The sequence below is a fragment of the Nothobranchius furzeri genome, chromosome 17 (assembly GCF_043380555.1).
Source record: "Nothobranchius furzeri strain GRZ-AD chromosome 17, NfurGRZ-RIMD1, whole genome shotgun sequence".
NCBI classification, from domain to species: Eukaryota; Metazoa; Chordata; class Actinopteri; order Cyprinodontiformes; family Nothobranchiidae; genus Nothobranchius; species Nothobranchius furzeri.
Genome location: NC_091757.1, coordinates 36,574,986 through 36,599,273, shown reverse-complemented (window position 1 = coordinate 36,599,273; position 24,288 = coordinate 36,574,986). Strand labels below are relative to the sequence as shown.

At 41.0% G+C, this 24,288-nt stretch overlaps 3 protein-coding genes across 3 annotated transcripts; 2 read left to right on the top strand and 1 right to left on the bottom strand.

Annotated features, from left to right (window-relative positions):
- The first annotated feature begins 1,515 nt into the window (after positions 1 to 1,515).
- On the top strand, positions 1,516 to 5,451 carry LOC107393664 (calcium release-activated calcium channel protein 1). Its single transcript, XM_015972198.3, has 2 exons — positions 1,516 to 1,801; positions 4,605 to 5,451. Exons 1-2 carry the CDS (start codon positions 1,688 to 1,690, stop codon positions 5,151 to 5,153), a joined length of 663 nt encoding a protein of 220 aa, XP_015827684.1. The 5' UTR covers positions 1,516 to 1,687; the 3' UTR covers positions 5,154 to 5,451.
- Positions 5,452 to 8,629: 3,178 nt separating this feature from the next.
- On the top strand, positions 8,630 to 16,513 carry LOC139063728 (histone-lysine N-methyltransferase SETD1B-A-like). Its single transcript, XM_070546428.1, is given in 18 exon segments — positions 8,630 to 8,758; positions 8,960 to 9,112; positions 9,281 to 9,385; positions 9,460 to 9,730; positions 9,811 to 9,962; positions 10,013 to 10,969; positions 11,050 to 11,730; positions 11,822 to 11,938; positions 12,011 to 12,059; positions 12,139 to 12,314; positions 12,438 to 12,576; positions 12,650 to 13,030; positions 13,250 to 14,266; positions 14,399 to 14,565; positions 14,646 to 14,771; positions 15,287 to 15,406; positions 15,570 to 15,707; positions 15,800 to 16,513. Coding segments are annotated over 17 exon segments (4,908 nt in total). The 5' UTR covers positions 8,630 to 8,758; positions 8,960 to 8,974; the 3' UTR covers positions 15,974 to 16,513.
- Positions 16,514 to 16,593: 80 nt separating this feature from the next.
- On the bottom strand, positions 16,594 to 20,593 carry hpdb (4-hydroxyphenylpyruvate dioxygenase b). Its single transcript, XM_015972197.3, has 14 exons — positions 20,464 to 20,593; positions 20,311 to 20,337; positions 20,120 to 20,182; positions 19,872 to 19,976; positions 19,655 to 19,697; positions 18,960 to 19,042; positions 18,746 to 18,835; positions 18,531 to 18,634; positions 18,372 to 18,449; positions 17,711 to 17,873; positions 17,567 to 17,638; positions 17,366 to 17,488; positions 17,165 to 17,281; positions 16,594 to 17,077 (listed from the first exon to the last, which is right to left on the bottom strand). The coding sequence occupies exons 1-14, from the start codon at positions 20,464 to 20,466 to the stop codon at positions 16,967 to 16,969; spliced, it is 1,182 nt and encodes a 393-aa protein (XP_015827683.1). The 5' UTR covers positions 20,467 to 20,593; the 3' UTR covers positions 16,594 to 16,966.
- Positions 20,594 to 24,288: the final 3,695 nt, after the last annotated feature.

The following is a 24,288-nucleotide window of genomic DNA, read 5'->3' as shown; positions in this document are numbered from 1 at the left end:
TAATCAAAACAACTGAAAGCGGAAAATTTCATGGCAATTATTCACAATATTTTCCAAATATTCCAAATATAACAGCAAACTCTAATTATGATTTATTTTAATCTTCACGTTTGTAAATCACACATTTTCTTAACGTGAATTGGGCGGTTGCAACCATAGACATAATACATTGATGGTTGTAATCATTGACATTAATCCAGTCTGTGGTTCTAAGTGTGACATAAATGCAACATAGTTGTTCGAGGAAGTAAAGATGGAATAAACGCAAGAGAACTTCTTCCTGCGCATGTCCGTCATTGCTTGAAATATTTGTTGTGGTTAGATAAGGCATAGTGTTGTACAGTTTTATTTGATTTGCATAGCATTCAAATCTTCATGGGTTTACAAAGATCAATTTTCCCTGCTAAATATAAACACTGCTTACAAACGGGCCATTACCTACACGTTTGTTAATGAATGTATCGTGTTTTATCCTATTTGTAAGAAGACATTGTTGCTGAAAACGTATGTTGTAAACAAATATTTAAGTAGACGCGTATTTTTAACAATGCAAACTGTGAAAAACACACGTTTTCCCTGGTAATCACACACGTGTGCAATCATCCTCAGATTGATGCATTAAATGAGTGAAAGCTCAAAAAAGTGAATTGCTTACGCAATATGTAACTGTACTGTATAATACAGTGACACAATTGTGCAACGCAGGCAATTGCAAGTAGAGTTTGAGAATGATTTACTTTGGCACCATCCAGTGTTTATATTAATGTCGATGGTTTAATCACACAACACACATGCTAGTGAGCCCCACACCCTTGTTTCAATATTTCCTGTTTCTTTAATAACTCCTGAAGCCTTGGAGGACTATGGAAGAGCTGCAGATTGTGGATTCAGTATGCTCTTCCTTATAAAGCCGTACCAACATAATTATTTCAGTTAAGGGATTTGCTGAACATACACACATGCACCTGCAACATATGTTTGAGCATTTTTATTATTGTGTCTTTCACAGATACAATAATATCACGTTTGACTTCCTCTTACACTGACACTGTTAGGTTGACTAAGTATGGATGCCCATTCCTGCCACTGAGATAAAAATGCACCTCATAATTAGGAATTAGCTTTCTCATTTTTATTAGATAGTATTTCATTATTATGACTTAGCTATCTCATAATTATAAGATATGCTATCCCACAAATATGAGGAAAGCTAAATCATTATGAGATACATATTTTTTTCAGAATGGCGGGAATGCGCTTCCATATTTTAGCAAGTATGGCGTTTGAAACTTCCTCTAATTTGTTTATCTTTCACCCAAATAAACAATTGACAATCTGGTAAATAGTGTGCAAAAATAACAGCATTCTTTGCACGTTAATATGCTTATAAATGGGAAGCGTAAAGTTGTTATTGGGCTTGCTTGTTGGTTGTGCCGCAAAAGAGGAATGGTGGGGGTGGCGAGGGGAGCGCAACATGACAGTTGTGGCCGCGCAGAGCGTTGGATTGTGGGTATCTTAAGTTTCCTCATAGATTCTGACAGTCAGCTGTTGAGGGAAAGTGTTTTGGCCGAATCTCGTATTACTTTTCCAACTTTTATGAGTTGCATTATACTGGAACGGAACTCGCCTGCGTGACTACTACCTGCTGCTTTGTGCGTTTTTCTGACTTTTTGGACCCGCTCTCGGAATGAGTTTGAACGAGCACTCCATGCAGGCGCTGTCGTGGAGAAAGTTGTACTTGAGTCGAGCTAAACTGAAAGCCACCAGCCGAACTTCGGCTCTGCTGTCGGGTTTCGCAATGGTAAGTTTGTTTGACTTTGCAGCGACGCAGCTGAGCGTGCCGCAGACACGACGCCTCCATACGCGAGGCCGATTGTTTTAGGGACGGCGAACATATAGCTCCCCGTTTCATAGGCCCAGGAACGACCACTGGGCGCAAATACGTGCTGCCTTGTCTCAAGAAAGTCTCCAAAATGCTTTCCAACCACATCAATACCCTACATGAACTCTTCATTTAAACTCACTACATCCTGAACTTGTGCAAGTAAAACTGCTGCAACCGAAATAATAAGGGGACATAATGGAGTAACCTATGAGTTATTTTGTACATTTATTGAACATACTTAGATTGTTTTATTTATATTAAAAACGAAGTTTTCATGAATGCAGTACTCGTCATGTCATTTGAAATTTTTGTACCTTTTTTGTTTTTCTGTCCTGAATCATCAAGCCCTTTGCACGTTTCAGGCCACAGACTTTGCTGCAAATTCCTTCTGGTATTTGGGATGAAATTCTGATATTTTTGTGTAATCCAGGTGTTCCCACCTTCAAACATTTTTGAAGACAAAAGCAAAAAAGTGTTTTGCTTGTGGCAAATATATTAGTGTAGCGTTTTGTGTAGTGATGCACCAATGTGAAAATTTTGGGCCGATACCAATATCCAATATTAAGATCTCTGCTATGGCTAATAACCAATATTTGCCAACACAGATATACTGACATTAATGATTCTAAAATCATCAGATTTTGTATAAAAGGAAAATTATTAAAGCTGAATTTACATTATTATGTACACACACCACACACATTTACGCTTATGAGATGATTACATGACTAAGCAATTACACATCAACGGTTGATGTGGTTGACGATCAATCCCCTCACCCTCTGAAACAGGCAAACAAATGGAGACAAGATGGAAGAAATATCGGTTGTTAATTATTTATCGGATCGATACCGATATTTAAAAAAAATGGCCAACATCGGCCGATACCGATATTGATGCCGATATATTGTCCATCCCTAGTTTTGTGGGTTTATTTTGCTTTTTGTTCAAGTGTGTTTACAAAGATTTTTAGCATTTGTACAAGATGCCTCTTCCAGTGAAACTGTGAAGTCTTTAATTTAATTTACTTTTCTGCTTAAAAGGTACCGTGTGCTTAATGAACATGATTACAGTAAAAATGTAAATGCATCCAGTTTCAGCCAAGGCTGATTTCCATTGGCAGTCACCCTGCCAGGTGTTATAAGCTACATCTATTTTAAAAATTGCACAGCATGAAAACAGGCTAGACATTCATAACATAGAACTTTTGACACGTGACGTCACACGCCGAAGTCCGTCCCCCAGCTTCTGTTGGGAGGACAAGAAGACTGCACACCCCCTTGACTATTGTTGCTATTATCTGTCAGCTGTCAATAAACTGAGCTAAATAGCAGCAAAATACACTGTATCAGCATGGTTAACACACATGCAGTGATGTAGGCTGCACAAATAGACGAAAGAAGGGAAGTAACATAACAGCTGATAAAATGTGTCGAAGGCAATGGTTAACAGCCATGAAGAGAGTTTGAGTGGATGAACCATCCACATAAAGCAGCCAGAGTTGCATGACAGAACAAAAAAATGAAAGTATCTGTCTAGACACGAACAAGTTAGAGCCATGTAGTGACTTGTATGCTGTTTTTAAATAATTATGTGTAGCTCCAGGGAAGGAGTAGCTGAAGGAGAAGCACCGGTGTGTAGTAGGGGTTGTATGAACTAGTCGACTAGTCGACCTCACTGCTCTGTAGTGACTTTTTATGCCTGTCATCGACTAGTCGCTGTCACGTAATAATGACCGGCAAGATGCAGTCCTCGGAAAAGTCAGCAGGTGACGAGCTCCTGCGCGTCGGGAGGCGACGCGCTGTGCCAGAGCGTCGGTACTGACACCCGCGGTAAAACGGACAGGCTAATGTTGTTCATTTCGTGTTTCTGTTTACTGAGCTTGTCAGAATAAACAAAGAATCGGTTCATCTCCAATCGGTGTCCCTGGAATCCTTCAACATTAACCCTCACAACGCAGAAGAGATCCAGTCACACCTTTGTTTTTTCAGCTGTGTAACGAGACTCTGGAACTCTCTCCCCCTGAGATCACGGGACTCAGTGGTCTCCTTTAAAAAGCAACTGGCATTTGCGTGACCTTCATCACCACCCTCTCCTTATTCTGCTCTTTTTGCCAACTCTGCCTTTCCCGGGATCCACCGATTCCCCTCTTCCCCTTTCTAATTTAACCATATTTTTAATCATTTTGAAAAAAAAATCTTTTGAATTTTTTGAATTTTTTGTTTTTGTGAAGCGCCTTGTGATTTTTTTTTTAATTGTGAGAGACGCTGTAGCTCATTTTTTCCCCTTAAAGTAGGAGTGTTAATCAAATAATTGTAGATGTCTGTACTGAATAGCGGTCATCTTACAGCTCGTTAGCTATTTCAAACAGATCTGGAAGTTTTGCCCTAAACACCATTAGCTTTAATAGTAATAAAAAATAATATCTAAATCGCTAGATTTAATTTTGGTAGCTTAAATCTTAAATTTAAAATAAAAAAAACTTGCAAAGCCATGATTTTTTTGTGTTTGCAGGAATGATCGTCTCGAGGCAACTTCAATTGAACATTTTTGATTTGTTGCCTCTTGAGATTCCACCTATTTTTCACCCTTTGATATTATTAAAGTTCTTTGTTCACATGTTTATCAACTCAACATAATTTTTCTGTGCAGTGCTTTGGTCAATGAAAGCTTTATAAATAAGTCAAGTTGAGGTGATCTACCTTTTTTTTTCTTCCAGGTGGCCATGGTGGAGGTCCAGTTGGAGCGGGATCACAAGTATCCTCCTGGACTGCTGATAGCCTTCAGCGCCTGTACCACGATCCTAGTTGCAGTGCATCTTTTTGCCCTGATGATCAGCACCTGCATTCTCCCTAATCTGGAGGCCGTCAGCAATGTTCATAACCTCAACTCTGTGAATGAGTCCCCCCACGAGCGCATGCACCGCCACATAGAACTGGCCTGGGCGTTCTCCACGGTTATCGGCACCCTCCTCTTCCTGACTGAGGTTGTGCTTCTGTGCTGGGTGAAATTCCTACCGCTCGAAAGCAACACCGAGGAAAACAACGGCACCATAAGCTCTGGCGAGGCGGCAGCCATCGCGTCCACCTGCATCATGGTGCCGTTTGCTCTTGTTTTTATTGTCTTTGCCGTTCACTTTTACCGCACACTGGTCAGCCATAAAACGGACCGCCAGATCAGAGAGCTTGACCAGGTGATCCGGCTTCAGGAGCAGCTGGATAACAGGTCTGAGAATGATGGCCTCAAGGCGGATGTCCATTTCCTTTGAGTGTAACAAAATGAACATTAAGCTCCAATATTCATTGGAAGTAACTTTAAAAAGCTTTCATTTTTACTTTTTATTGATTGTGTCACCTGCTGAGCATTGCATGTTTTGGCTAAGTCATTGTTGCATGTTTACTGCACTTTTTTGGACCTTTTTAGTTTTTGGTAAATCGTTTGCTCCTGGCTAGTAACAACATACCAAATTACATCATTTGGGGTGAAAATTTTAAGGATATTAATTAAAAGATGTACCAAAGGTACTAAATATAACCTGCTAACGTATAGACTAATGAGTGGTGTATTTTAATTTGAGAGCTGAAAAAGTATAAAAATGGAGTTATCTGTTTTGTCAAATGCACTCTTCATTTGTTCAGAATCTATCGCTATAGCAGACAAAGTCAGTCAAGAGTGTAAAGGAGTCATTTAAACCTGCATGTTCTTGTTTTATTATAAACAGCAGTGGCAGAAATGATGAGAAGGATTGTGGGAAGACTTGTCTTTTTTTCACTAAGACAAATGAATTTTGTCCTGCTGCATGCTGTTCTTAGATCACTTCCAGCTCTGTGGAAACACGGATAGTTCTCAGTTTTATAAGTATACCACATGTATTGTATGTATGCAGATACTGTACTGCTTTTCTATGGTTTGGTGTTATTGGTAGAGTTCTTATGTTTTGGCTGAATTTATTTTCTAAAGAATCTATTTAATTTACTTATTTTCAAACACAAGAAAACCAGATGTGTGAAACAAATGTGTTGTTTTTGCTGGTTTCTTTCATTTGAATTATTTCTATGTGGATTATGACAGCTGTTGTCAGAAGTTTACATTTTACCATTGCCGTGGTTGACTATCCTAAAACCAAAGAACCGGGTGTTGAAACAAAATAGTTTTTGAAACAAAAACATTCAAAGTCTAAATGATGTTAGGGTTCAACAGTGTTGACGTGCTTTCTTTTGGCAGGAGAACATCTATAAAATTATCGGTGCTGCAAATGCTAAAAATCCCAAAAAGATTTTTATAGAACAGCCTTTAAGGAGATCCAAGTTATTCAAGATCATAAATGTTTTTTGGTTTTGTTTTTCATTGAAAAAGTCATCAGTTCTCTTGGTTCCACGTGGTCCTTAAAATTCAGATATACATCCAAAAAAGATGATTAGAAAGATCCTGAGCCTTGTTACCCCCCCCCCCCTCTCTCTCTCTCTCTCTCTCTCTCTCTCTCTCTCTTTGTGTATTGTTTACAATCCTGAGCCTTGTTACCCCCCCCCCCCTCTCTCTCTCTCTCTCTCTCTCTCTCTCTCTCTCTCTCTCTCTCTCTCTCTCTCTCTCTCTCTCTCTCTCTCTCTCTCTCTCTCTCCTCTCTCTCTCTCTCTCTCTCTCTCTCTCTCTCTCTCTCTCTCTCTCTCTCTCTCTCTCTCTCTCTCTCTCTCTCTCTCTCTCTCTCTCTCTCTCTCTCTCTCTCTCTCTCTCTCTCTCTCTCTCTCTCTCTCTCTCTCTCTCTCTCTCTCTCTCTCTCTCTCTCTCTCTCCTCTCTCTCTCTCTCTCTCTCTCTCTCTCTCTCTCTCTCTCTCTCTCTCTCTCTCTCTCTCTCTCTCTCTCTCTCTCTCTCTCTCTCTCTCTCTCTCTCTCTCTCTCTCTCTCTCTCTCTCTCTCTCTCTCTCTCTCTCTCTCTCTCTCTCTCTCTCTCTCTCTCTCTCTCTCTCTCTCTCTCTCTCTCTCTCTCTCTCTCTCTCTCTCTCCTCTCTCTCTCTCTCTCTCTCTCTCTCTCTCTCTCTCTCTCTCTCTCTCTCTCTGTGTGTGTGTGTGTGTAATGTAATGTAGTTTTCCTCTTTTAATGTCCCAGTGCAAATTTATGTCTTGATCTCTGCCCTCCTGGCATTTACTGAAACAACAAATGTGTGTAATACTGAGAGGTTTTGATGGGCTTTTGTGTGTTTACACTTTACACATGTTGGTTTTACAGTGAAAAATGCACATTTATATTTGAGAAAATACATGCAAAAAGTTGTTGGTGCATAAAATAATTTCTGTACATTTTGTTACACTTTATATATCAAGATAATGTGATCAGTTACCCACCACATTGTTTTTACTGTTGTCCATAGACCATCTATATAAAAAATTAAAGGAATTTTCACAATTATAAAATTCACTTCAAGTGACAAGGCAGAAAGCTAAATTCAGAGAGATTTTGTACAAGATATCAACAAAATCAGTGAAAATGTTACTTTGCTGTATTTCTGTCATGTATTATGCAGCTAATGGTTCTTTACTGTATCTATTAAAGCATGACGTCACATTAAAAGTTGTCCAATGTAACTTTTGCTTTTGTGTCCATCAAGCAACTCCTACAATAAATAATAAAATGACATAACAAATACATTAAAGTTATTTTGTAATAAACTTTAAGAATAAAAAACACTGTCATCCTATATTAGGCTTAACAACACAAAAACATTCAAAAGGCTACTTTAACTGTGCAAGAAGTGTTTATTATTCTGGGAAAAATATCTTAATAGTACCGGTATCTTGTACAAAGAATAAGTAAAAATCCTAAAGTTTTTCACATGTATGAATGTAGGCTACACATGTGCAGTTATACATGTGTAACGTCCAGCAATGGTCAGACATAAATTCCAGCTCTAAGGTGGATTTCACATTCTACCTTCCAACAAGCAACAAGGTTCTGCAAACCTTGTTGACATTTCAGGAGGAACACGGAGCTGGAATTTATGTCTTCCGGTGACCGGTGGCATGTAGGTCAGTTTTTAGGTGAAAACTGACCATTGCTGGACGTTACACATGTGTGATATATATATATTTGCTCCAGTTTACTACGCTTTAGTGTTCTGAATTATTATGTTTTATTATTATTATTATTTAAAGCAAATTATTTTTAATATCTCAATATTTTTATGATAGGTCATATGTTATTTTATTACATTTTAAATGTAAAGTACAATAAAACAAGCTGTTATTCAGAGGCAGTAATCTATTTACTACTTCTAAAGCCTAACATAATCATCACAAAGTCTGTATGAGTATTTTATTTAGTCATCATGTTGCTTAGAAATTAATTTCTATTTGCATTGATCTCATTATCTTTTAATCAAATTACGACAAAGAAAAACAATTTTTATTTAATCATTATTATTTTTTAAGTGAATAAACAGTGCATTTTAGTAGAAGTGACCAAGTTAATATCATGGAAGGGGGTGGGAGTAAATAAGTTTTCTTCATCCCAATCCGTTTCAAACTGCTATGAAGACTGCTTGGATTTTGTCTTTACCTTGTTACTTTAGATGTATATTGTCCAGTGGATATGTGCACAGTGATTAGGTGTATGTATTAAAGCATGCATATATGTGTGTAGATATATTTGTTACAGCTGATTGCACTCAACAGGCTTAATTGAATAAACAAATAAATCACTATCAATCATTTCACTGTAACTTTCGGTGTTCTTCCGCACAGTTAGGAGGGATCTATATTTCGTCGCAGCCTCCTGGCGGATGGATACTTCATCCGACCTGCTCGACGGAGTAAAAACATCAAAAATCTCCACAGTTTTGCAACAATGTTGGCTGTTCAAAGGACAAACCCCCACAACCGGTAAGCGAGATTAGAGGTGTCTCGTTAGACTGAACTTTTGAAAACAGTAGAGTTTATTTTCCCCCTCGTTCAGACAAGGATACAGGTGATGCTCCATCACCTGTTGGGGTGTGTTAACCTCAGCTGTACTTGGTGATGCTAGCTTCCTTCAGCGTGATAGAAAATGACGCCATATGGTTTTTATTTTCACGGCTTTTGCAGGTTTTGACGAATGTAATGGAAAGCGAAAAACAGAATGCAGAGAAAGAAACGCCGCCTCAGCAGTGGAAAAGTTGCAAGTTGATTATTGATCCTGCGCTGACAAACGGACTTTATAAAGTGTGTCGCTTTGATGGACAATTGTTCAACATTCCCGTGAGTATTTCTTAATGTATTAATGTATCCAATTTTATATCTTACTATACTTCATATATATATATATATATATATATATATATATATATATATATATATATATATATATATATATATATATATATACATATAATTCATTAGAATTAAGTATTTCTTTTTTTTTTCCAGGTTGAGGACTTAGGTCTGTTTCCTGTAGATGCAGTTAGAGATCCCCGCGTCTGCCGCCTGTGGAGCAAATACAACAAGACAGACTTTTTGCTTCCTAAATTTAAGGTGGTGCAATTATAACAAACACAATAAATTACCACAATAAAAGACCAAAATAAATCATCTTTTTCCCTGTCTAGGTCGATGAGTGGTACGTTGGGCCCGTTCCTCCCAAAGAAGTGACATTTTGTCGCTTGAACGACAACGTGAGAGAGACATTTCTCACCAACATGTGCAACAAACATGGGAACGTTGAAGAAGTGGAGATATTTTACCACCCTAAAACCAGGAAGCACCTGGGAATTGCAAAGGTCGTCTTTGACACCGTGAGGGCTGCTAAAGAGGCCGTGCAGCATCTGCATCGAACATCTGTGATGGGAAACATCATTCATGTGGAAATTGATCCGAAAGGTAGACACGGATTTTGTCACTTGTCAAATGTAAATGTTGACATTGATGTATTAAATGTCTAATAGAAACCAACTCCTCAGGTGAAAACAGGGCTCGATATCTCCAGCTCCTCTTCAGTGGAATCTACACTCCCTGGACATTACCGCTGGGAAGCAGTGAACGGGCTCTTCAAAGCTTAGTGGATAATCTCCTGGTAAACACCCAAGCTGCATATGAAACCTCATAGAACTCAGTATAACTAATGATGTTCTCCTGATCTTGTAGGGCAGCACAGCTACACAGCAGCTTCTGAGCATCTCCAGCCCTGCCAGCATCGCCACCCCCCTCTCTCTGGACACAGCTTACTCCAGCTTATGGCAGGATACTCCTTGCAGCTTTGGCTTGACACCACAGTCTCAGGGAACCCCCTGCACTCCCTGTTTCTCTGCGACTCCGCTCTCCCATGACTCTTGTTACTCTAGTCTTCAGGCGACTCCTGTCCTCCAGGGGGAGCCCTACACCTATAGTGTTCACAAACATTTAAGACAAGCGCTCTGCCGCTGGAAACCAGAGAGGCATCGCAAGGGATCTCACCAAGCTTCAAATGTCAACTTGAGTTTGAAGCCCTGGGAGCCACACCCTCCAAATCGCCTCCTGACTCAGAAACAAACGAGCAGCCAGCAGCTTTCACTGTGGAGTCACGATCCACCATCATCCACTAATGATGAACCTCCCAGTAACACCGCCTCCCCATTTCAGGACTCTGGAGACACAAATAACTCAGCTTCTACTCAAAACTGCATCTCTGGCAGCATCCTGAGTGTTAATTTTATAGAAGATGAGAACATAATTAGCCCCCCGCTTAATGATCAGCTACCAGAGACCGAGAGCTTGGATTCCCGCATTGAAAGTTTGCTGATGAACAATCAGACTACTCACACCTCGTACTTTGAGGCTGGTGTGCACTCTAAAGACAGCCCGTCTTCACCATTCACTGCTTCTGACATTCCTTCATCAGATGACTCACTTTTTTGCACTTCATCATCTTGTGGAACCTCCACAAACCCCCACCAGCTCTCCAGCAGCGATGCGGTTGATGCTGGTTCACCGTTGGTCCTGGAAACTGAAGACGATGAAACTAATCGAGCTGTTTTGTTTCTTACAAGTTCACAGTCTCCATCTGAGTCCGCTCACGGTGAAGATAAGGTCTTAGGAGATGATGAAAACGATCTAGTAATGTCCTTGAGATCATGCTCCAAGGTAATTAAAATTAGGAATCACTTTGTTTTCATGTAAAGTGCTTGTGTTATATATTGTTTTTGTCTATTTGTGCTTTTCAGGAGCATCAGACGGCTAATGAGGTTCCAGATCACTCAAGTGGAAGACCGTCTGGGGTGCAAGACACAAAAGCTCCAGTCACGTCTTCTGTCATTCGTCCAGCGTCATTCAAAGATCCAAGAGCTCCTTCCTCAGTTACGGCTGGAATCTCTTATCCACATCCACCTGCACCTCCTTTTCCTTTTCCACCTTTCCCACCAGCTCATCCGCCTGTCCCACCTCGCCTCCCAAATGGCACAATCCCCATCCCACCTCCAGGCTGGGTGCCACCACCGGGCATCCCCATCCCTCCTCCTCCTATTCCACCTCCTCCCGCTATTCCTCCCCCGCCCCGTTTTCTGGTACCTCCTCCTTCTCTAACAGTTCCACCTCCTTTACCCATGTTCCCCGTCCCTATGCCACCCCCACCGCCCTTAGATAAGAGAACTCCTCAGAGACCTTTCCCATTTCCTCGACCACCCTGGCCCTCTCCACCTTTTCCCATATTTAACCCCTTTGTGCCCCCACCAAACCATCGTCCTGCACAACAAAACCTCCACAAGACCACAGTGGAGAAGGTTTTGGAAGTCCTCATGGACGAGCTGAAGTCAGTCATAAAAAAGGACATTACACGAAAAATAACTGAAGGGGTCGCTTTCAAAGGGTTTGAGGACTGGTGGGACAGCCAAGAGAAGTTAAAAAAAGTTAGTTTATCTCTTGAAATGATTCATTTAGTCTGTTTATTTTTGACAATGCACTCTTGCTGCTAAATAATGCTTTTATTTTTCTTTCAAGGTCCAGCTATCTTCCCTGACAAGTGGAGCACAAAGTGTGGAAAAGAGACCCAAACTCATGAACCCCCTCAGTCACGTGGGCGGGCAGGTCAAGAGACCTCCACTGCCATCCTTCAAGGTAAAATATTCCACTGATGTGACATGGTGTAACACAGATGAAAATAAAATAACATATTTTTTACTAATATAGGTAAAAAGAAAAAGATCAGAAGAGACAGGAAAGGGGCAGGAAAGTCCCGGTAAGTTTAATTATTTTCTGCAATTTTTCTCAAACTTAGACTTCATCTGACACAGTGATGTTGCTGTTTTCCCCTGTAGCCTTCGATGAGCAGCACGGGGATGGTGTGTTCACATCTGCATCAGAGGGAGCCAAACGCAGACATGCAAGGCCTCTAGAGCTTGACAGTGAGGAGGAAGAAAATGCGGCACTTCAGTATCACGACATGGTGTCACACCAAGGAGAGGCTGTTGTTCATGTTGACCCTCACATTGGGGTAAATGCAGGAAAAGTTGTAATAAATTACATTATTGTGTCATAAATGTAATCAATAAGTGTTAAATTTTAGTTCTTTTCTGAAAGTTGCAATGCTGAATAGTAAAATCAGTGCTCATTTTAGTCTGACAGAGAGATTCATGAGGATGGTGATTATCAGCCAGAGGACGTTAACACGTCAGCACTGGAAAGGATGGAGGACAAAGATGCTGTCAGCTGTCCAACTACAGGTGGTGAACGAATAGTAACGGGTGAGGAAAAGGGTAATTCATTTGGACTGCTGAACACAAACTAATAATCTCAACCGTTTAAACAAATGTTTCCTTTCTAACCTAGAGAGTGTTTCAGGGCACAGCTCCTCAGAAGAAAGTGAGTTCTCGTTGGACTCCTCTGACTCCTTTTCCTCCCAGAGCTTTGAGGACCTGTCCTCTGACCTCAGTCCAGGATGCGAAGACACGGAGGAGGATAACGGGGAATGCATTGTGATATCTTCAGATTCAGAGGAGTTTGAGCTGCCACTAACCCCCCCAGCTCCTCTAACCCCTGGCGCTCAGCTGGATCGAGACCTAATCCACTGGTTGGACATTTGTCAGAGGGAGCAAAAACGGAAGAACCATGGATCCTGTCTGCAAGACACAAGTGACGTGGAGTCAGTGATGGAGGTCCAGCCCAGTAAAACCGGGGACCGACAGTTCTTTTCAGAAATGGACCTTGCAGGTAGTTGTTTTCATGTGCTATGTTAGTGGATTTAAACAGGTTAGCGGTGTTTCATATAAGTCAATTTATTTTTATTCAAAAGTGCTATTTTAAAATTCTAGACAGAATTCTTAAGGTTATGGTTTAAACGTAAGTTACATGCAATTAGCTAGTTTGTTCTTGTAAATGTAAATGTTTGATGATTTTTTTAAACGCTATAAACGTTATTTTGTGTGACAGTGGAGCCAGGACTTGGTAGTGAGATGAGAGAGCCTGCATGGACTGCGGAGTCATTGGAGAACATAGATAACTTGAGGCCTGCGACTCCTACTGGCTGCGTGAATGACAGTGATCCTGACATTTTAATAAAAAGTAAGCCAACGTCTCCTGCTGTGGAGGAGGTGGAGCAACCACCGACACCAGGAAAGGGCATCGAGGCTGAACTGTTGAGTGCAGACTCGGATGAAGCCAGTGAGGTCCTTTCCTTTTCCCTAACAAGCAGCAGGGTTCTTCTAACCTCAGCTGATTTCCTGGCTGCCTCGTGCCCGTTATATGAGGAAAAGCCTAAAACTCCTGGGAGGGAGGAGCTAAGTGTTTGGACCCATAACAGCTATGGTGGGCCACCAACAACACTCTGCAGAGGCACGGCTGTTTCAGAAGAAAGCACAGCGTGTTCCCCATTCAGCAGTCCACCACATGTTCTGCCTCCATCAAGCAATCCATACATCACACCTCCAAAGACCCCAGGAAGAGACATTTTGTTACCCCGAAGAGACATATTCCACAAGAGGAAAACAACCCCCCCACAGTCTTTGTCTCACAACTTTCTCAGTGTTTCTCCCATCACGGTGTCCTCTTCATGCAGCCTCTCTGAGGCTTCGTCAGACTCTGCTGATGGCAGAGGCGTGATCGTGAGTTCAGGTGTGAGAACAAAGCCCTTACAGGGACTCGAGAACATGCCCGGACTTTTGAATGAGGAGAAATCTTTACTGAGGAAAAATACATGGAGGCGTTTGATTAGGCGAAAAAGGGCTCGACATCGGCAGAGGTCACTTTTGGGAGTCAGCTGTTCCCTCTCCTGCAACGGTCGTTTCCACAAGTGGCGTCCGCATTTTGAGGAGAAGAAAATTCTTCATGGTGTTTGGAAGGTGGGTCTGGATGAAGAAGACTCCAGACTTCTGCAGTGTGTTTATGAAAGGCTGCAAGAGCATAGTGGTGTTGGTTGGCTCAGTCACACACACTGGGTACCTCACCCTCATATCCTTTTGAGCGGAGCTTCGTGTTGTGTAAACATGCACAAGTCAATACTTTTATTTCAGTGAGATTATTTCCTGGTTAAATAAAGTGAATGGACTATGGATGTGCTTCACTTCCTTAACTGCTGCTCACTGACTAAGATCCCAACAGAGAGGAGTGAGGAACGTACGTTCTGCCTGCCGCTCCACAGAACCGGATCAGCTCGCACGGAGGGGTTCTACAGAATCAGCAGGAAGGATAAAATTAAATACCTCAACAGCACAAAGCTGAGTTCTGATCTTCAGTCTCCAAGTTCTCAGGTGCTGAGGAGAAGATGAGAAGAAGGAAATTACCTCAATGGGTGTTTTATTTATTTATTTGTTTGTTTTTCTTTGAGCAGGGGGTGTCTGTCTTCATCCAGCAGCCCACATCTCTGAGAGCTGGATCTGACTTCAGGTCGGAACAGCGCCGCCTGCTGTCCTCTTTCAGCTGTGACAGTGACCTGGTCAAGTTCAACCAGCTTAAGGTGAGCATGGTCTTACTTTAACCTGGCTGAAGTCACTAAGCCATGCTCGTACAGGACAGCTGAGAATAAACATGGATTTTATGCAATTATCAGGCATTTGTTCTTCAGATTTTGAACATATGTTTGATTTTCTGCCTTCAGGCTGAACTACAACAAGTCTAAATGAATCCATGTGGATTTGCTCAGTGGTTAAAGTATTTTTTCAGTTTTTTTCCCGTCATATTTCTTGGTACGGAACAATTTGTCATTTTTTTACATAAACTCTATGTGACCATCACAGCACATGATTCTGCCGTGACACAAAACACACAACTTTATATACGTGTGTGTTTTGGGTCACATCACACTGCTTTTAATATGTGATTTATTTCTGCAAATAATGTAGTAAATAGCTTGCTGAACTGTAAGATATCGAATAAGTGTTTCGGTGTGTGTTCTGCTGCAAAGATGTTATTTGCATCTTTGCATTTCCAGACGCAGTACATTTCCTTATTGCATCAATCTCTTGATTTTAGTTTCGAAAGAAGAGGATTCGTTTCAGCCGGAGTCTAATCCATGAGTGGGGCTTGTTTGCTATGGAGCCCATAGCAGCAGATGAGATGGTGATTGAGTATGTGGGCCAAAGTGTTCGACAGGTAACGCTAACATAAAACAACAACAATCAGTAACGCTACACATTAGCTTTCACCCCGGATGATCGTCTGAGCTGCTCCTCTGGGGCTGTCTGGTACTCCTCTGTACTTTCCAGCTGCGTGAGTTTAGCAGAAGTGATAAACTCTCCGTTTTCCTTCCCCTCAGGTCATTGCAGACATGAGGGAGCAGAGATACGAGGAGGAGGGCATCGGAAGCAGCTATTTATTCCGTGTTGATCAGGACACCATTATTGATGCCACTAAATGTGGGAACCTAGCCAGGTTTATCAACCACAGCTGCAACGTGAGTAGTGTTGGGTCAGTGAATGCTAACTGCTTTAACTGTTTAAATCTAAACATTTTCATTGGTGAATTCTGTTGTGTTTTGTGTTGCAGCCTAACTGTTATGCAAAAATCATCACGGTGGAGTCTCAGAAGAAGATAGTGATCTACTCCCGCCAGCCTATAAGTGTCAATGAAGAAATCACTTATGACTACAAGTTTCCCATTGAGGAAACAAAGATTCCTTGTTTGTGTGGAGCAGAAAGCTGCAGAGGGTCTCTGAACTAAAGAGGCTGACAACCAAAGAGGACTGAGACTCTGTCTTGTTACGTTAGATCCTGTTTAAAGAGCAAGTCACCCCCAAATAAACTTTTTTTTGCTGATAAACTAAATAAACGAGTGTCTAATCGTGCTGCAGACACGTGTCATCAATAATTTGACACTTCAGTGCATCTTAGTTAAAATTTAAATATTCTGCCTAAAACTGGCAGTGTTGTGCCGTTGTCAGGTAAAAACTCTGCACCGTATTTTAATTTAAATCTGCCACCGCTATTGGCTAAGAAGTATGCTATGATGTAAACTGGTACATTATGATGTCACAATGCTGTCATGAGCCTGAGTGTGTGTGTATTTGTTAGCGGCTCCGCCCTCTCGGTCTGCCAGGCAACAGCATGTGTTGCATTTTTCAAACATGAAGTGGGAGTGGAGTTAGACTCTGGTAGGGGTTGACTTGCTCTTTAAAGGTCTGGAGAGAGTTTGGTGCTGCTTAGTGGCGCCATCACAAATTAATTATAACTATTATTTATCCATAGAAGTTATCCCTTTCATAAAGTTTTAAGATGGTAAAACTCATAAATCAGAACATCACGGTCAATCACTCGTAACAGTTGAATAAATGACAAACTTTCTGCTAGTTTAAATTTTTTATTTCAACAGGAGAGAAGCTAAAAGCCTCGTTTCATTTAAAGGTCCGTGGACCTCCATGTTCAGATAATAGTTTCATGTTTTCATTTATGAGAGCTTCCACTACGTTTTGCTTGAGTCAAGCTTGTAAAGATGTCTTTCTTGTTAATATTCTATGTGATGTTCTCTTGATAGATTTGTTTCATAACACTTTTACCAAAAGAGATTCTAAGCTAACATGTAAACGATGGGATTAAGAGATAAAGGTAACCACCCTGACTTGTGTATTCACACTGTCTACATAACATTAGTGTTGATGCAGTCTGCATGGTGAGTTAATACTGAGAATATTCAGACTCGTGGAGTATTTGTGAGGGTTCACATGTTCTTCGTATCGCCATTTGGTGTGAGGACGGTCAGGTTTCCTCTGGCGTGCTGGTCTGCTTCGATGGCTTCAAAAAGAGACTTGAAGTTCCCTGCACCGAAGCCCTGCAGGAGTTATTAGACCTGAGTGAGTTGGAATTACATCCTCATCTTGTCTTTTTTTAGTGATAGTTTATCCATTGCTGCCCTCACCTGGTGATTGTGTCTCTGAATGACCTCCAAGAACACAGTGGGGCGATCCTGGACCGGCTTGGTGAAGATCTGAAGTAAATAGCCCATGTCATCGTAGTCCACCAAAATCCTCAGTTCCTGTTATGGCGTGCAAGGTCACATAATGACTGTTTAATAAACAGCGGTTAAATACACAGGTGAACTATGGATTAGTCACCTTACCTGCAGGACATCCAGGTCCTCTGAGATTTTGATCTTAGCGTGTTTGAGCTTCTCCCTCAGCTGGTCGTAGTAAGTGTCTGGCACTGTCATAAACTCCATGCCGCGCTCCTTTAGGTTACGAATCTGTAAACCAGATCTGACTTTCTTACGAGGTTTCATAGAATAGCTTTTGAAAAAGATAAAAGTCATCTAAAGCCATACTGCTGTGATGATATCTGATGTGTTCATGGCAATATGCTGCACTCCCGCTCCTCCATAGTACTCCACATACTCCTGCAAGTCAAAAGCGTGTTTTTAGACCAGTCTTTTGTCCCTCCTGCTTTTATTCTGATCAGAAACACATACCTGGATCTGGGACTTTCGCTTCCCCATGGCAGGCTCATTGATCGGCATTTTCACAGTCTCCTCAAAGTTTGCCACCACGATGGAGCGCAGGGCGCTAAATTCAGTCTGAAGCTGCTTGTCATCCACTGACCAGAAACGATGAAAGAGGAGGTTCTTCCGATACCTGTTGACTCAGAAAGCAATCAGAGATCAGGAGTGAACTCGACTCAGGCTCAGTGCGGTACCACTAGATGACACATAAAGTCGAGGAACAATTTTAGTGCTTGTGTCGGTTTGTTGAGCTAAATGGTTCCAAATTCCTGGTTTTTCATTGTCTGAAATATTTCTTTCTAACTGATTAATTATAGCCTGCAAACATGAAAAACTGCAGCCAGGGTTACGCCCCCCATCTTCCCTGGATTAACCAATGAGCTCGTTCTTTTAGAGAATTGCCTGTTTTCTCATTTTATGTCGTTTTTAGTGTAATAAAGGGAAACAGGTTCCAGATGTGAAGAACCGCTGGAGCTCTCATGATCCCTGATTTATGCTGGCAAAATAAAATAAAAATCTGAATTACGTAATAGTCAAACACCTTTTAAAACCACAGACTTCTGCACGCCACATCACAACCTGATGAGCTGGTTTATCATCAGAAATCAAACAAGACCAAAGTGTTTATTACCATTCTACAACTGAGACCATCTCATCTTCTGGTTGGTTTCCCACAACGTGATCAATGAAGTCCAGTTTCCCAACAGGTCTGTGAGGAGGGGTGGATTCAGTCCACATAAAACAATCAGGAATATTAATCATATCATACTAAAAGAACACATCTGCTTACAGTTTGGCCAGGAAAGGATCCTTGAACAGAGGGTGATGAAAACCAGGCAGAAACAAGCCTGTGTATCCTGTCCTCTCTACAAATGTGTGTGTGGTGTCGCCATACTGCAGGACACGAAAGCAAAAACACGCTCCTGTTACTTCAGACAAGTTCATAACCAGATCAAAATAGAGACTAAAATGACTTAAACTCAGAGAGTTTGTGTCCTTTCCTACCGTCTGAAGCACAGCCAGCCTGACTTTTCCACACTTGTCCTCCAGACTGTGGGGCTCTTTTAGGATAACTGCCCCTCGCTCACGGGCTTGCTGTCAGCGGACGATGATAGTGTTTCATAAAAAGGAGAAGGATTTTTTTTGTGCAGGTGTGAGAAATTATATTCAGCTTCAGAATGGAAGCTTCTGGTTTATAAATAGACAGAATGAACACAACCTGAACCAGGAAGTCACAGTCCTCCACTGTAAAAGCTATGTCTTTCACTCCGTCCCCATGTTTCATCAGATGATCTCCCATCTCTGAGAAAAGAAAAACCATGCTTTTATGGTTTGTCTGGACACAGGCCCTTAAAGGTAATGTTTTATACACTGTAAAATTAGATTAGTTACTCTTTTGTGAAATAAAGCAGCAAAGTGGTTGCACTTACAGGAAAACGTACACAGGAGAAGGTAATTATGTTTTGGAGCCACTCCTAAGTAAAATGCTCTTAAATACAAGATGCTATAACTAAGAATACCTAAAAAGTTCATAGGAACTTCCTTACTGAGCTAGTGTTTCTGAATTGTATACAGTAGTAAACAGTCAGAAAAATCCTAAGTACTTTGTCCTAATTAAAGTAACTTGCATTTAAGTTCAGTTAACTTTTAGCACATACGTGTTATTGGTTTGCAAGTAAGGGTAACAAATCAGATTTTACAGTGTATTGGATCCTTTAAAATACAAAATGATTTCCACTGGAAACTGATACTCTGTAAGTCATCACGTGACTGTCGTTTTCAGAATAAAGGTAAATATTGAGCAGCACGTTCCTGAAAAATGGTAAATAAACAATTCTCAAAAAGCTATCTGATACTGAAAGTCATAAACCCAAATTTTTAAGTGTGTATTTCTGCCCCTGTTTAATTCTGTACCTGTGTTTCCAGGATTGAGAGCAGAGGAAAATACATAAATGATCTGTAAAAAAATGCAGACAACAAGGCAAAAATCAAAGTGAAATAAACTGCTACACTTGCATCTTGCTTCCATCTGTGCAAACTACAGATGTGGAAACAGCTGTGTGATTAAACCATTCAGAAAGCAGTATTTTTATCTGACTTGTTGCCCAGAAAAAAGCATGGTGCTCGTTACCTTTCCTTGTTTGACTGCGTGGGACACCACCTCACGGCTGCCTGTCTCTAAACCCCGGTAAGCCAAGGGCTCAAATCCAAGCTTGTTGCAGTAATATGAGGCAGCCTGTAAGGAGATGATGAAGCTAAATAGTTAAAGACTTATTACAGCCTATGTGAGCTGGCTCCATCTCCTGGTGACTGGAGCTGCTTCAGTTCTTTAGTTTGGCAAAGTTACCATGAATTCAAAAGCAAACACATGTAAATTACCTGCTTAGCATTTCCAACCCAGAAGGTTATATGATCAAAGCAGATGAATTTGCCCTGATCGTGCTGAAAGCAAACAGAAAAGCTGATTATTGATTTGTTTCTAACCCAAATGTACAATAATCAGTTAGAAAACCTGTTAAATAATCTTTCCTGCAGTAATTTAATACTCAGTGGTGTCGCTTTATGTTTACCTTTTCGCCTTTGTCTGTGTATGTTGTCTGTGTGGGAGAAAAACAACTCAGTGCAAAGAAAAAAGAGCAAATACAAACAAATATCTTCTAATTCCCAGAATGAAAATAGAAAAAGCAAAATGTCAGAAGACTCATTTGTGAACTTGAACTCACCATGATGCTTGCCGCTGACTCGACCTCGCTGTCAGAATGAAGCCTGAATGCCTGAATTTAAAAGCTGAGCAGAACCATTTCAGACCCACTCCCACCAGTGAGGAGCTGGTATTGGTGGAGGAGAAAGTGGCGATGCTCGCCACATGTTTGCTGTTTTACGTACTTTTTAACAGTTTGGAGACAAGAGGTCGGGTTACAACTTTATCACCTCTTCATTTAGCATCAGAGGGATGCTGCAGACAGCATCCTATCATCTGAAGGAACAAATTAGTGTTTTATCAAATAAACAAATCTTAATGATTGTGTTTTAGTTTTGATTTATGGCAATATTGTGTAAGACATTACCATTGGTAAATGCCTTATTCATCACCTGTAGTGATGGTTAAAAACTAGTTATATGTGCAGGTTTAGAGTTGCAGCTTGATTTTTCTAGAAGAATTCAAGGTCCATATGTTAGTGTTTAGTGGCAAGAGGAGGCTCATGCATGCTGGACTCCTATTGGCTCGTTGTAGTTAGACTGAGGGAACCTCACGTGCTTTAAAACACCCCCCATCCCAACTGTCCTTCTCCACATGTGGTGTTCCAGTGACTGGAAAACCATTGAGCTATCGAGCAACTAATCTTCATCTATTCGTTTAAGTTTTGTGTTAAAAAGAATTCAAGCAACTCACATAGGATCAAACTAAATGTGTGCAACATTATAATGAGCTAAATCCCGTCTGTTTTTACACCTTTTGTTTTTGGGTTACTGTTTAATGCAGGTTTGATTTTTATTATTCAAACACACTTTATATCAGTTTAAATAGGAATTTGATTGTTTTTCTCCAAAACACTTACAGATGGGACATTCTTTAAAAAAATAAAAAGGGAAAATAATTTATTACAGGTGGCAAAATGACTATACTGTAAGAGGATGAGATGTTCTGTATTTAACCATAATCCTGTCAAGAGAGTTTGTGTCATTGTTCATTAATAAAGTAGCAGCAGCATTCATTTTAAAATCATCTCTAGGATTGAAAAAAAAATCTCCAGCTTTCTTTATTTTTGGACAAGTTTTATTTCTGTTGTTATTCTGATGTTGGAAGGGAAAATCCATCATAGGAGTAAAAAAATCTCTGCTGCTCTGTTTGGTTTTACAGGTAAATTGTAAAACATAGCGTTTAGTGAGCTTTTCTTCAGTCAAGTCGTAATTTAAAAATCAGATTTGTTTATTGTGCAACAGTTTTTTTTTATTCTAGTAAACACTAATCACTAGTGACGATATGATGTCATCCCCTCGGGTTCTGTCGCTGAGATCGTCCCTGAAGAGTTTTGTTTTCCATCCTGTTGCCAGGCAGCTTGTTGTCAGTGGATGCAGCTACTCACAGATCACAAAGTGCTGAGTTAAAAAGGCTCTACATGCAACCATAAGATTATTTTATAACACAATAGGTACAGTCCTGCTGACAAAAGATCAAACAAAGTAGCTGGCATAATAATGTGTTTCTTTTTAAGGATTGCACATATGTTGAACCGCAGTGGTTCTGACTGTTTTCATGCAGCGTGGACTGAAGACTTAAATCCCGCTGGTAATTAGCGTCTCTGAGGATGAACACCCAAGTCATTTATGTCCTCCCCAAACCAGGGATGCTCAGTTCAGGGTTCACGGGACGAAAAGTAAAAATGAGCAAAGCAGCTTCTGAAACCAACCCAGAAATCCAAGTGAACGGTGAACAACAGGACAAAACACCAGAAGCAGTGGAGCAAATCTCCGTCACGCCGCATCATGAGAGCACAGAGGACAGCGGTGCAACTGAAAAGGAGACACTTGCAAAGGTGCATTCTGTTTTTGAACAGGTACGTACCCAGATCCGATCACAAGGGGGGATAAAAGTCTCTAAGAGCAGCATACTGGAGCTGGTGCAAAAAATCAAAGACAGAGAAATAGAGCTTGTGCAGGAGAAGATTGAGCCTGATGGTAACGAAGAAGAGGGGATAAAAGCAGAAGGGCTGACAGATGGAAGCATTGGCGGGCTTGATTTGAGACCGGAGATGCATGCATTTTTTCACCAAGAGCTTGAAACTGCAAAAAATGACTTGAAGAAAGAGTTTGATGTTCAGATTTCTCTGGTACGTAAAGAAATGCAGACCTACACGGATCAAGCTCTGAAAGATTTGGAGTGCAAGATGCAAAGCTTGCAAGCCCACAGTCTGCAGCAGTCACAGTCGCAACCGCAGCAAGAGGGCGTATCTGCAGAAAAGCAACAGAAGCCGTCAGCAGCTCCTTCTCTGGTGTTACGAAGAAGAAAGGTTCTGACTCGGACCATGACCACCATCATTCCCAAAACGTCTGCTCCCATCATCACTGGCCCTCGGGCCAAATCTGAAGAGTTCCTCAGCTCCTCGAAAGGCCAAACCTCTCAGTTACTGCTGAGAGATCCTGTGTTCTTACAGAGCAAGACGTACCAGAGCCGCAATCCTCTCCCCCCGGCTAGAGCTCCACTGCATCAGCGCAAGAAGCCGTCCAGACCAAATCAAAGACAGGAAACTGACCGTGTGCAAGAGACGTGAATGCAAAGAATAAAAACAGGCTTACAGATGTGAGAAACGATGTGTTATTCCTCGTTAGGCCTTTGTGGCAAGACATATGACATCATGTTTAATTGTGGTAATAACTGTCAAAAATAATAAAGCATTTGTAAAATTTAGAATGTCATTTCATTTTTGTCTAAAATATTTGTGAGATTGTCGGGTTCAACTTAAAAATGGTGACTATCTCCAGCATTCATCAGACAAACGGGCAGAGTACACCCCTGGACAGGTTGTCAGTTCAACGCAGGTCAACACAGAGACACACAGGGTCCATGCACACACTCACACCTAAGGTCAATTCAGAGACCAATTAACCTGACAGCAGGGGCGGAGCCAGAGTATTTTTTGGAGGGGGCACAAAGGGTACAAACATGAACCTGGGGGGGGGGGGGGGGCACCCACAGCTGGCAAGAATTAAAGCCTCTGCCAGCTTATCTTCCATACTTAAACTACTGTCAGGCTGACAGTCATGTTTTTGGACCGTGGGAGGAAGCCGGAGAGAACCCAAGAATGCAAACTCCTTACAGAAAGACCCCAGGCTGGGATGCAAACCCAGAACCTTCTTGCGCTAACCACTGCTCAGCCCGTTTCTTCAAACTTTTATTTTCTCAAAGCAAATGTTTACGAAAATGTTTTATTATAGTTGCGTGCAGGGGTGATTCTAACATCAGAGGTTTAGGGGTGCTGAGCACCCAGAGCCCAGCCAGGCAAGAGAAACTTCAACATTTTGAATTATAAGAAGAAACAATCTTTTATTTAGTGCTTCTCAAGATGAAAATCATGAGGTGCTAAAAAAATTATTACAAATATAATAAAATTGGGAGAAGTAAAAAACTGTGATTAAAATATGAGGGAAGGGAAAATAAGAGGTAATCAGTGGATCCTGAGAAAGACAGAATTGGTGGAAAGAGCTGAATGATGAGTAGGTAGTGATAAAGAAACAACAGCATTGTTAATTACAAGCATTATGCAGACATATAGAGTTATTTAATGCAGAGCTTTGATCATATAATTGGGTGTTTTATTGGGATTTTATAAATCAGGTCACGGACCCCAGGTTGGTAACCTGGTCCAGGTGCTGTAGTTTTATACCACCAGATTAAAGATGCTAAGTTAATGGAACTAATTGGTTGAAGTTGTCCTTTGGAAACCAGAAATATGAACCCACTGCATCCGAATTTCCACAACAGAATATCTCAAAAATGACTAGTAGTATTTTTAGATCAATTTATAAATATTTTCCACTAATATCCA